Source organism: Cyrtonyx montezumae, unplaced genomic scaffold (genome assembly GCF_038088225.1).
Source record: "Cyrtonyx montezumae isolate F1298 unplaced genomic scaffold, pur_monq_1.0 scaffold_11, whole genome shotgun sequence".
In the NCBI taxonomy this organism is placed as follows: domain Eukaryota; kingdom Metazoa; phylum Chordata; class Aves; order Galliformes; family Odontophoridae; genus Cyrtonyx; species Cyrtonyx montezumae.
In genome coordinates, this window is record NW_027071837.1 from 1,296,135 (window position 1) to 1,308,878 (window position 12,744).

Genomic DNA, 12,744 nt, shown 5'->3' on the forward strand with positions numbered 1-12,744 from the left:
AATCCATGCTCGCCTTTTACGGTCTCTGCAGCTCCGTGACCCCTCGGAGGATGAGGTTTGCAGGCTGGAGGGAGGCTGTTACATGAGATATTCAGGAAGTTATTTGAGTCGCCTGGATAAAAGCCCGTGGCAGCTGGGCGTGCTGCAGGAGCGAGACAGAGCCCGCTGCATCAGCCACCAGCCCGAGGAATAACATTAGTTCCAGCCTCACAATGAGCTGTTTACTGGCCTTGGCTGCCTGTGGGAACGGCCAAGAAGAGCGGAGGAAAAGGACAGACAAACACAATGCGAGCGGGACGCGCTAGATGGGAGGCTGGGCTTTAAACTCGCCCTCAGGATTTCAACCCTATGGAACTGGAGAGGGCTGAAAGAGAAATAAAAGGGCACTGGTTGCTCCGCAGCGCAGACAGGACGAGACAAATCAGCCGTGCTGCCTGGAGATCCCCGGTCCTGGAAGGTAAGAGATAAAGCACTGCGTGCTGAAAGGCACATCCACTGAAACGCAGCTCTCTCCACGACGAGAAAGCAGTGTTTTCCCTGCAGAAAGCACTGCTTGTAGCTGTGCCCCTGCGTTTTTATAAGAGCCTACAGGTTTTTCAGCCAGAACCTGGGGCTCCCAGAGCAAGCTGTTGGGGAACCAGAGTCCAGGGAAAACGGAGAAGTTTTCCCCGACAAAAAAGCAAGCAACAATCAATCTGAAAGCCTTCCTCGATCCCTTTGCAATGATTTTTCCTTTGCGGCTGGCGCTGCCTTGCAGCTGCCCTCTCTGCTTTCCCGACACCCCCCCCCCGCCCCCCACCCCCTCCTCACTTGCGCTTATTCTTCGGAAGCAGCAGAAGGAGAAGTCGCGCTCCGAGGAGCATCCCCACGGCGCGGGGGCTCTGCGGGCTGTGCCGCCCCCCCGGGCGATGCTCCGCGAGGGGCAGCCCGAGGGGGGAGCGGGGAGGGGCGGGCTCTCGCTGCCATAACGTGGCCCTGCCCAATGGAAAGCTTTTCCTATAGAGACCCCCAAGAGCTCCCGCTGCCCGCAGACCCCGCGCGGGCATCGGGTCCTTTTTTATGTCCCTTTTTCCAAGACACGATGGCCGCAGCCTCCAGCGGTTCTGTTTCCTCTCCGAACAAAGGAAGGCGGATAACTGCCGGGAGCTTGGGATTTTAAAGATGAACTGAGAAGTTTTAGCAGCGAGAGCGCGCAGCCCTCCCGCGTGGGAATAGCTGGGCGCTGGCTGCAGCACACTAAAAGGATCCATGGGGAACGGCAGCGAGGAACGGGTCCGAGCCCGGTAAGTGCTCAGCACAAAGCCATCCTCATCGCGTGTCAGCTCCGAGAGACGATTTGGGCCTCTTCTGAAATCCGCCGGCTCAGACAAAGCCGGGCACGGCCGGAGCTGAGCGGTGCGTTTCAATGCGGACTGGCCGCGTTTGCTCCGTACGGGCACATCTCGCTCTGGAGCTCTTTGAAAGGGGCAGCAGGATGAAGGAAAACGGTTTTGAGGGAGGGAAGATTGAGGTCGGATGTCAAGGGAAAGTTCTTTGCTATGAGAGCGGTGAGGGGCTGGCACGGGATGCACAGAGAGGCTGTGGATGCCCCATCCCTGGAGGTGTCCAAGGCCAGATTGGATGGGGCCCTGGGCAACCAGGTCTGGTATGAAATGGGAAGGTTGGTGGCCCTGCATGTAGTGGGGAGTTGGAGATTCATGGTCCTCGAGGTCCCTTCCAACCCGGGCCGTGCTGTGATTTTCTTTTTTCTGTGATTTTTTGAGCCACACTGTGATTTGAGGGGAAGAAGTGAATGTTTCTGTCCCTGTTTCTGACTCGCTGGGAAAGGGAGTCTGGAGGAGCTCCACATCCCAACTGCTGCTGGGGAAGTTGTCCTAATTCACGGTGTCACTGCCATCGTGTCGTGGCACGTTGAGGGCTCTTCCATCCCCCGGCGTTTGGTGCACGTTTGTGAATTTACCATTCCCGGGGTTCTTTTTTTAATGCTTTTATACTTTTGTTTTTACAGTCAGGGTTGTAAAAACTCCTGAGCGTGAGCTGAGGAAGGGGCTGTATATAAATGTGTCAAAAACTTCAACTTTCAGCTTGCAGTGATGCATGAGCTCCACGTGTTGCGAGGTCTGGTTCCTATAGGCTGTATTAAAAAAGTAGGAAATGGGCTGCATTTCTTATACTGCAAAAGTGCAGCATTTCATTTCTCACTTCAGCTTCCACTCATGGCTCAGGCTGACTCCTTTGAAACTCAGTGGCAAAATTCCACAGGAAAAAAGAAACCAAGTACAGCTCTAAGCGGATGAAAATACCGTTGCCAGAAGTAACATGAATGATCAATAATGCACTTAAGACGATCTAGAGATACTGAAGCTTAGGAGAAATAGGATCTCACACAGTGTAAATTCGCCGCGGAAGAGTTTGCAAGGATTGTTTTGTTGTTTGTTTTCAGTGGGAGTCCTTCATCTCTCTTTGAGAGGAGGCAATGCTGTGTTTCAGCACTGCTCCCCTCCACGAACAGAGTGGTGAAACCCACACGATGGGAAGTGCAAAGTTCACATGTCGGTGATAAGGATATTCCCCCCTGTAGCACTTTTTCATCTTCTTTCCCTTACTGAAAGCCAAAATAAAACAGGCAGGAAGCTAACCTTGCTATTTCAGGGGGTTCAAAGCCTATTCAATTCGAAAGACAGTCCTGAAAACATGGGAGGGAGGAAGGGTGGGGGAAGCTGAGCTGCATTTCATTTTAATCCTTTGAGACTGAAAATGAGACTCCTGCCTGGCTGGGGTTAGGGCAGCTGATAGAAATCAGTCATTATATTCTGGAGAGAGGAAGTTGCTCTCTATGGCTTGAAGGTTTCTACGCGTTGCAGAATCGCTGTCTCCAGCTCCCTGACAGGAGGCTGTGCCCCAGGTAACAGCCATAGGACGAGAGGGAATGGCCTCAAGTTGCACTGGGGAGGTTCAAGTTGGGTGTTAGGAAGAATTGCTTCTGAGGAGCGGTGGTGCAGAGGCACAGGCTGCCCAAGGAGTAGTGGATTCACCAGCCCTGGAGGCATTTGAGGAAAGAGAAGATGTAGTGCTTTAGGGATGTGGTTTTGTGGGCAGAATTGGTGATAAGGGGACGGTTGGAATAGGTGATCTTAGACCCAACCTTATTAATTCTATGATTCTATGAACTGAGCTTGGACACAGACAAGCAGAACCAGTGCCTGAATGCTGTTATCCACTCACTTGCATTGCAGAGTGTCACAGTGAGACAGAAAATGGAAAGCACGGTGCCTTCCAGCTCCCTCAGAAACAGTCCCAGTAACACAAACTGCACTGGGGCCCTCAGCCCGCAGCAGGGGAGGGTGCACTCCTGGCTCTAAGATGGTTACCCTCCTCACCTGTGACCTCACATGAGAGTAGGAATTAAGGCAGTTTCAGCCAAAGCTTCATCCAGCTCCCAGGGAAAAGGAGAAGCCAAGGAGGGTGGAATCATAGACCATCTGAGTTGGAAGGGGCCCATAAGGAGTCCAACTCCTGGCTTCGGGGAGGAAAGGTATAAAATTTCCTGAGTCAATGAACGAGGTTCTCAATGACCATGTTCAATGTATGCTGATATTTCTAAAGCATCTGTGAGGGCTGCAGCTAACTTTGGCTAAAGCCGTGTGTCTGGACCTCCATTCACTGGTGTCTGAGCGCTGCTGCTCAGTTGTGTATGGATAACTGGTCCCAGTCTCATGGCCCACAGTCACAAGCAAGACACCAGTGAGCCACCTCACCTATGGGGCCAGGGGGGGGAGGACAGCTCCTGGAGCTCCCATCCAGCCCTCCAGGAGGTCTTTCCAGGTCAAGTGAGTGCACAGACTCTGCTCCTTCCCACGTTGCACCTCCTCCATAAATAAGGACCTGATTTAGTCTCAGGGAAGAGGAGCCTGCTGCCTTGCACAAAAGGCAAATTCTCTCTGTGAAAAGAGGATCTCTGTATTCCCAAGAACAGACAGTGGCTCTGCAAGGTTTCCTCTAATGCACCGTCTTCTGAGCTCGGTCCCATAAGAGGTGCTAAAGATGCATGCAGCCTCAGAGCCAAATTAGCCTGAGCCGACCTTCTCTGCAAGGAACGTTTCGGAATCATTTGAAACAGTTCGGCTTGGTTTTGTAGAAAAGTCTCCTGATCTTGGCAAGTGAAACTGAGGGGCACTGACTGGTCCCTAAGCCTTGAGCAACATAGCAATGCAGCAGATTGCTCTCTCCGTACATCACATGCTTCCACAACTTCTTAAGCACCTATTAGCCAAATATGAAGCTCTCCTTTTTAGCATGTATCATTCCTATTTCATTTTCTTGAACCCGCAGACAGCAGCTCATCTTCTGCCCCAGCAAGCATTTGCTTTTACACAGAAAATGGAAATAGCATTTGTCCATAAATGCAGCGTGCCTTGCAGGATGTCAGAACGTCACTGCCCTTCTCTCATTGTTAGAAAGAGTTTTCCAGGGAGCCGTGTCACAAATCAGCTGAGATTTGGTGCTTCTGCACTGTGGAGCTATCTCATGTGTATTTTCACACACGAGAGCAGCATGTAACCCCATCACTCTGACTGCACTATGGCACAGCTGCACAGCGAGGGGTGCAGAGGGGATGGCTGAGAGTGGGGCTGCTCCTAAGGGAGGTCAGATCGATGGAGCAGATGAGGCTGCAGCCGCCTCCACCCACCCCTGTCAGAAAGGAGCCTCAGACCATCCTTCACACCCCAAATAATGCAATTAGAGAGAACAAAGCCCTGTTTTATTTACCCCCATCCAGTAAATGAATGAGGGGCACAAACCCTGGCGCTAGAGCAACGCACAGGTTGCCTCCTGCCCTGTTAATTTCCATGGAGGCAGACCTACAAGGAAACCAGCTGTCCTTGCACTGAGGTTGAGCCTGCAAAAGCTGAAATGGGCATCTGTGCTGCGGTGCTGGCAGCTGGAGGAGCCATGCTGATGCTAATGGGCACTGACTGGAAGGTATTCTGGAAGCATAAGCAAACAAACCAAGTCCTGCTGTTGGGTCGTTGGATTCCCGAGTGGTTCAGGGAAACAGGACTCTTCTTTTTTTTCTTTCCTTAACCACGCTTTGTAAATAAACAGGGCTACATCAAAGGCACTGCCACCTCCAGCACCACCTTCTGCTCCTGAGTGAAAACAACCTGTGAACCTCCAAGCATCGGGACAGACAGCAATGCAGCTTCTCATCAAGGCTTTTCCTTCTGTCTAAGCCTCATTACCACACTCTCCATTGCACCTAGCAATGCTGTTAAAGCATGAGTTTCTTGCTAAGGAGAGATCAAGAGTCCAAAGAGCAGCATTCCTACAGTCCTCCATCATCAGCCTGAGGTTTCCCTGTGAGCAAAACTGTTCCTCTTACAAGAGTAAAATAATGCAGACTTTGCTGAGAAGCTTGGGGTGAATCCCACCGTTTCTGGGCTGCAGGCCAGGCCCTTGGAAGGCTGCAGCACTGCTAGGGTTAAATGGGTGATGTAAATTAAGACAGACATTCTCAGTGAAAACAAAAAAGAGAGTCATGCCCCGAGGATCAGCGTCTGGATACGGGGTAAGTCAGTTCACTATGCTCTGCAGAAGGAAACATTTTAATTAGCTCAATACAAAACAGATACAGCACAGAGAAGTCACCAAGAGCAGGAAATGCTTTGTAGGTCTCAAAGGACAGTGAGGAGACAACAGTGGTGCTGAGCAATTAAAAGGAAAAAAAAAGAGAGAAAGAAAGGGAAAAAGGAGAGTGCTATGAGGATTACTCTGACAGGCTCAGGTTTCCACCTCCCAGCTCCATCTTTGAGAAGAGTGAAATTGGGGTCCTCCTGGGGAATGAGGAGAGCCAGGGTCACCCGCTGGTGACAGGAGGGCAGCGGGGGTGGGGGCAGTGCCACCTGTACCCAGGGGTGCTGGAGCATGGTGGTGGTGGGAAAGTGGATGGACTGAAAGGACCAGGAATGCAGCAGTGAGGGAGAAGTCACTGAGCCAACAGCAAGCACTGGGAAGCAGGGGTAGCACTGCCATTGAAGACCCCAGCACCATAAGGCTCAGAGCCATGAAGAAGAGCTTTGCTGCCCTGCCCATCTTCTGGACCTGTTACAAGTGGTCTGCAAGAAGTCCCATGGTCTTCTGGACAGTTGGACTGGGTGATCTTGGGGTTCACCAACCTCGGTGGTTACACAGAATTATCTAAACCACCCCATGCAGTTGTTGTACCACCCAGATAACAGGGAAATAAATTCTCTGAAGAATGCAGCTCTTGCCAAGGGAAGGCACGAAGCGTGCGCTGCGCCCAGGGTAAACGCTTATTTATTCCCAAGGTGACAATCTGAGACCCTACACAAACACAACAATTGTTGCTATAATGTAGAGGGATTTCTAGACAAAACCTGAGGGAACCACCCCAAATCCAGCACTGTCGCTTTTGGTCTGTCAGGTTTTGGCTTCAGCACCTATGAAGTCAGCATCTCACAAGATCAGAGATAGCTTGAGCACAGATAGTGATAATCTACACAAAGATCCTTCAGATTTGAAACGTTTCCACTTTTGGTGATGAAATGACTCTGCAGTGTTCAGCTGCAGAGATGGGCGCACTCAGAATGGCCAACATGCTCCACAGATCAAGACACCTCGGACATCTTGTATTAAAAACATGGAGAAGGAACCATGAAGACACAACAACTTCAGTCCCAAACTTCACACAATCCCTTTTCTGACCTAGGCTTGACAGAAGCACAGAGAATGAGGTGTGTGAAAGGAGAAGGAATGGCCTTAAATGGAACTGCAAAGCAGGGTTTTTAAAAGTGATTTTGTACCTGAAGTTATTTTCCATACGAAACAAACAAACCCAAAAGAACGAAGGCAGCAGTTGCTCAAAATCCCACTGTGCTTTGGGTGATTTGAAGACTTCTTGGGGTGCAAGGAGGAGGAAACAGAAGAATTTCAAAGAGGATATTTGTGTGCCAAGGGAAGTGAGGCATAGAGGGACTCCTTTGGGTTTAGTATGTGAAATACAGGGACTCTGAAGCAGAAGGCAAATGGGAGCAAAGCCTGAGCCCCACTTTGTACTGAGAATAAGGGAGGGACAGCTGCTCACATCGTCCCTTCTACAAGAGGGAATTATCAATAACATCCCCACATGAGCCAGGCTGTGTATTCTGTTATGGTGCCACTCCTGAGAGCGTGGCACGTTCCTCCCCACACCCACAGAGCCCATTTTAGACACAGGAGTCAAAGCTTTGAGCTGCCTGAAAGCACACTGGGAGAGACGTTTTCTTCATACTCACTAAACTCAGCATTTGAATCGCACCACTAGTTCTCCCAGCTAAGCAGCAGCAGTGAACGTGATGCACATGAAGAGCACCGTGTTGCTTTAATCCTCGGTGAGAAGGAAAGAGAGTGTCTTACATCCAGAAAACCAAGCCTGTGGACTGATGCTGCAGAATTTAAAGCACGTGGCTCAGTCTGAAACTGGCCTGTCAGCTTGTTTAAACGCCGCAGTGTTAGGTAGATAAACAACACACGCTTATATTTCCAAGACCATAACCTGGGCTAGACAATTGCTGGCAGGCAGTTCTCATACAGCAAAAAAAAAGCTGCATTTGTCCCTGCGGTCGTCTGATGCAGAGCAGGAAAAAAATAACCAGCTGATAGAGCTCCTTTTCGCCTGTGCTCCAGGCATCTGGGTCAGGCTGCTGGCAGGGACCACGTATGCCAGCAGTGAAGGTGAGGATTTCAAAGCTGTCTTTTAAACCCACTGCATCCAGCCGTGCTTTGAGGAGCAGCCAAAATCCTGCAGTGTGTGCACAGACCGCAGAGCAGGGCCGGCACCCATCCCCAGCACAGCACTGTGCAGGCACCCAGAGGTCCTCTAAGCTCAACCACACCTGGAGCAGGGCACACCTGGGTTCTGCACACAGCAGGAGAGAAGGTCCTATGGAGGTTACACTACAGTACAAACGAAACTTGTTCCTGTTGGAGCTAACACGCAGTCTCTTTCTTTGCTGGATGAGTTACAAGCAGAGAATTTAATGTGTTAGGCTGAGGTTGGAGCTAAGAGCCCAAGTGTTCCTGCTGGAGCTGATGTGTGTTCTCAGATACAGCTCAGCTCTTGCCAAAGGGGCATTTTGACTTCTAGGTGAGACTCCACTTATTTACATTGCCATGTATTCTATCTTCATGATCATTTTTAGTGTTTGCTTTCTTAAGTCATTTCACAACGACGTTCACTTAGCCATAACTTGGGAGGAAAAATGCTGAGTGCAGATGCCCATAGGGCCCTAGAACACACTGCTCCCCTGCACAGCCCACTCCCCTCAGCTGCCCACATGTGCACAAAGGAAATCCTCACTGTGGGCTTTCATCTCATTTCTCATTGTCACACAATCAACTGTGATCAGATAAAGGCACAACTACCCCCGATTTGAAGATCTGCCAAGGCAGGATATTGTTATCACTGCAAACACATAACACAAAATGCACGTGAAACGAGGGAAGATTTGCTGAGTTAGAAGCATGTACCAATGCCATCTATGGTAATGACAGAGAGACCATGGAGCTCAAGACATGCACAGCAAACCCAGCAGGACAGCAACACAGCACAGAGCAGAGTTTCACTGCCCAGCCAGACAGCAAGAAAGCCCACAGCAGGACACAAGCAATAGTCCCAAGTCATCTTCTGGGACGTCAAAAAGATTGAAGCTGCTCAAAGCCATCTGATGAGAGAAAACAAGGGATGCTCCCTTCCTAGCTTCACACCCTGCTCATCTCTGGGGTGGGATGCTTTCTGGTCCAGGCACACAGTGAGCCCAGTGCTGCCAGGGTGCGAGCACAGCCGGTCCCTGCTGCATCCCTCCACACCTGGCAGTTCAGCAGCTGGCTCACTGACAGCACACGAGAACAATTGCTGGCACGAGTGTTTCCCAGTAGGAAAACATATGGAAAATATTTGATTTTGATCCGCTTGCATCTTAAACGGTCTCAATTCTGTGCTTTCTCCCTCAGTTTGTTTGTTTGCACGTTGCCATTCCAACCTTTAACACCAGTCTGTTCAGTTACATGTTTGCTGTTGTAACCACGTTATCAATCACTTTCTGGAACAAGTCCTACAATTCACAATGGTTCCATCTCCAAGTTACTCCATAGTTGCAGTTACAAAAACGTTTCCTAGATTACAAATTACAAAAGGGCGACAAACTGTTTTGGATTTGGTTGGCTGTGTTTAACAAGTCAAAGGTCCCTGCCCTGGTAACCCAGCTCCACATTGGCAAGGCATGCTGGCTGCCATGCCCCCACCACCCCAGCCCACAAGTCCTTCTCATGCTGGTTAATGAGACCTCCCCACTGCTTCTGCTCACAGGCCTCAAACACTTGGCATAGTCATTGGAGAGTAAGATCAAGATGGTTCACAAAGCTCTTATTTCCAACAAACAGCATGCTTACTTCAGCTCCATGCTTCCCCAAAGCTGGCTGAACTGGGGCAGAGTCTTACAAGAGCCCAGCTTATGAGATTTGCCTGATTTCAAGTTCTGAATTGTGGCAAGGAAGAGAAATAAAATGACATTGTCAGGCCAGCTTAGAGAGGATTCCTTTTTGCAAAGAATTTTGTGTTTAAAAAAAATAACCCCTTTAGAAAATAATATTTTTGCAGAAAAAAATTGAAGCACATTAACCCCAACATCTTCCCAAGGAACAGGTATCCTCTTGGAAAGTATTCTATGAAAAACATTTATGAAGTACAATATTTCAGTTTGGAAAACCTGTGCAATTATACTCCTACCTTAAGATAGAAAAAAGGCAGAAGAGCTCTCTGTTGGTACAAGTGTCCAACATTTTTTCATTTTAAAAAGCTGTGAGATCACAGGAGCTTCATTCCTGCACAGTTTAGAGTAAACTCAAAGGTTTTCAGTTTTCAACTCCTTTCTGCTCTTGTCACATTGATAGGTGAACATTTGCCCAGGTGTAGAATCAAAGAGTCACCTGAATATTGCGGCCCACAATATCTTTCTAAACACACCAGGCCAAACCCATCTCATATTTTAAGGAAAAGCCTTTCCAGGCAGAACATGGCTGTCAGTCTCCTTCCAACAGGACGACAAGGGAGCAAAGCGAAGCAAAGGCAAACCAAGTGCAGTAACTGCTGCATTCAACTTTGCTAAATCCCAGTAACAGTGGAGTTCATAGCAATTTCTAAAGCCTGGTTGGTAAACTGATTACTGCTCCTCTTTGCACATTTGGAAAGGAAAGATAGTGCCATGTGATAACAGGCAGCAAGGCTGATGGCTTTTATTTCTCTCCCCTTTAGGATGAAAGGACGCACAATGAGGATGTGGTAGCAAGGGTTCAAGCGACCTCCCTGGGATGTGTTTCTTCAGGAAGAAAAGAGATCCCTGCCTTATTTTATGGCTGGCACTGAAGTAGACTTTGACATTCTTCAGAAGCACGTCACAAACTTGGCATGGGAAACCACAGCAACAACCATACCTGTTTGACAGATGATTCCTTTAAGTACAACTTGTACGGAGCCGTGTACAGCGTGGTCTTCATCCTCGGTTTGATTACTAACTGCGCTTCCCTCTTTGTTTTCTGCTGTCGGATGAAGATGAGAAGTGAAACAGCCATCTTCATGACAAACCTGGCGGTTTCAGATTTGCTGTTTGTGTTCACTTTGCCTTTCAAAATCTTTTATAACTTCAACAGGCATTGGCCTTTTGGAGACAGCCTGTGCAAGATTTCTGGTACAGCATTTCTCACCAATATCTATGGGAGCATGCTGTTCCTCACCTGCATCAGCGTTGACCGTTTCCTTGCGATCGTCTATCCATTCCGCTCTCGTACCATCAGGACCAGAAGAAATTCAGCCATAGTATGTGCTGGGGTTTGGATACTGGTCCTCAGCGGTGGAATCTCAGCCTCGTTGTTCTCCACAACCAACGTTTCCAACACTAGCACCACCTGTTTTGAAGGCTTTTCCAAACGTATCTGGAAAACCTATTTGTCTAAGATCACTATATTTATTGAGGTGGTAGGATTCATCATTCCTTTGCTACTCAACCTCACGTGCTCTTCCTTAGTTCTCAGGACTCTCCGCAAACCTGCCACCTTGTCTCAGATCGGGACAAACAAAGAGAAAGTGTTGAAAATGATCATTGTGCACGTGGCCATTTTCGTTGTGTGCTTCGTGCCTTATAACTCCATCCTCTTCTTGTATGCCCTCGTGCGGTCCCAGGCGATAGCTAACTGCTCCTTGGAGAGGTTTGCAAGGACAATGTACCCAATCACACTGTGCATTGCAACAATGAACTGCTGCTTCGACCCGTTCATCTATTACTTCACATCAGAATCCTTCCAGAAGTCTTTCAACATAAAGACCCAGATAAAAATGGACTCTCTTTTCAAGACTGAGGCCCCTCTAACAAAGACTGCGCTACCAGCGCCGCAGGATGAAATAAGCGACCAGGCCATTACAAACGGGGGAGATCCAACATCTGAATCACATTTCTAGTGCCGTGTTGACACGTGCCTTATCCCCCATTACCTTTTGATTAACACCAGGTGTGAAATGGTTCTTTCTTTTCACGTGGGTTCTCACATGGTGTTAATGAACAAAAGTCACTGCAGAATAACTGCACAGGTAGATCAGTTCCTGTGGTGGGATGGTCCCACCAGATGTGACAGCTAAACAAAATATAAAAATCCCAATGGCTCTCTTTGGAGAGAATGGCTGAGTGACAACGTACGGAGCAGCAAAGGAAGGGACAGAACAGATTCTTTAATCAGAGTATGCAGAACATGCCAACATTTGGCATTTCTTCTCCCCAGTGGTTGAAGTGGGACCAGCTGGGAAATGTAAAGTTTAACTTTTCTTAGAGATATCCGCAAGTATTTCATGCCTTCTGGAAATGCATCACCTTAATGTAACTCAGTAACTTCACACAATATGTATGTTTGCTTAAGAAGGTATAATAAAAGCTTTGGGCTTTTCCTTATTTCACTGCAAGGGCATATACATCCCAGCTTTGCTAGACGTGGGCAAGTTAAGTTTACTGTCTGGAAAGGTTTGGAGTGTACATAATTCCTTTGAAAGTAGATAGGTCAGTTGCTTGGTGATATAAAAAAAAGCTAAAAGTAATTAACAATGCAGTTTCAAAGTAAGCTTCATTTTGTAAGACTAAACTGACTTTTAATTTATTTTTAACTCTCCTTAGAGAACTCACTTAAGAGCACATTACTGCTCTGGTGCACCTGGGCTTCTGTGTCCCAGGAGATTATGAGACTATTTCTGGCAAGTCAGCTGAAGGAAAGGGACTGAAACCCCACAGCTCCTGCCAGACCAAGCTTCTTCAATAGGATGGCACGAGGCTGAAGAAGCCCAGAGTGCTGACCTTACAAAAGAGCATTTGGATACAGACAATTGGTGTCAGAGCATCCAATTAACAGAAGACATCCAATTAACAGAAGATCTGGTCAGTGATTGCCTGCTGGATTTTTGCTACACACTCAACTAATTAAGCTAGAAGGTCTCAAAGTAACTCCAGAGGAAGTTAAACAAGTTAGCTGCACTCTTTTCCTCATTACCACAATGTTTTGCTATTAATTTATTACATATCCTGCATTTCCTTTTATAGAAATAGAGCATATAAATATATGTGGAAAATTAACTATCTGTATATGTTGTTGTGTTTTATGAGATGATTCATTTCTCCAGCTGTTGTTTCAAGCTATTCTGACCTACTT

The 12,744-nt window shown here is 48.1% G+C and overlaps 1 protein-coding gene across 2 annotated transcripts; it reads left to right on the forward strand.

Moving 5' to 3' along the window:
• The first annotated feature begins 428 nt into the window (after positions 1-428).
• On the forward strand, positions 429-12,133 carry LPAR4 (lysophosphatidic acid receptor 4). 2 transcript variants are annotated; one of them, XM_065729256.1, is made up of 2 exons: positions 429-457; positions 10,313-12,133. In XM_065729256.1, the coding sequence occupies exon 2, from the start codon at positions 10,466-10,468 to the stop codon at positions 11,510-11,512; it is 1,047 nt and encodes a 348-aa protein (XP_065585328.1). In that variant the 5' UTR covers positions 429-457; positions 10,313-10,465; the 3' UTR covers positions 11,513-12,133. The 2 variants fall into 2 exon arrangements, with proteins under 2 accessions (XP_065585328.1, XP_065585327.1); XM_065729255.1 differs by lacking the exon at positions 429-457 and adding an exon at positions 1,029-1,283.
• The last annotated feature ends 611 nt before the right edge of the window (positions 12,134-12,744 follow it).

Coding starts and splice junctions, on each gene's coding strand:
- LPAR4 (XM_065729256.1), top strand. CDS start 10,466: ATGGGAAACCACAGCAACAACCATACCTGTTTGACAGATGATTCCTTT.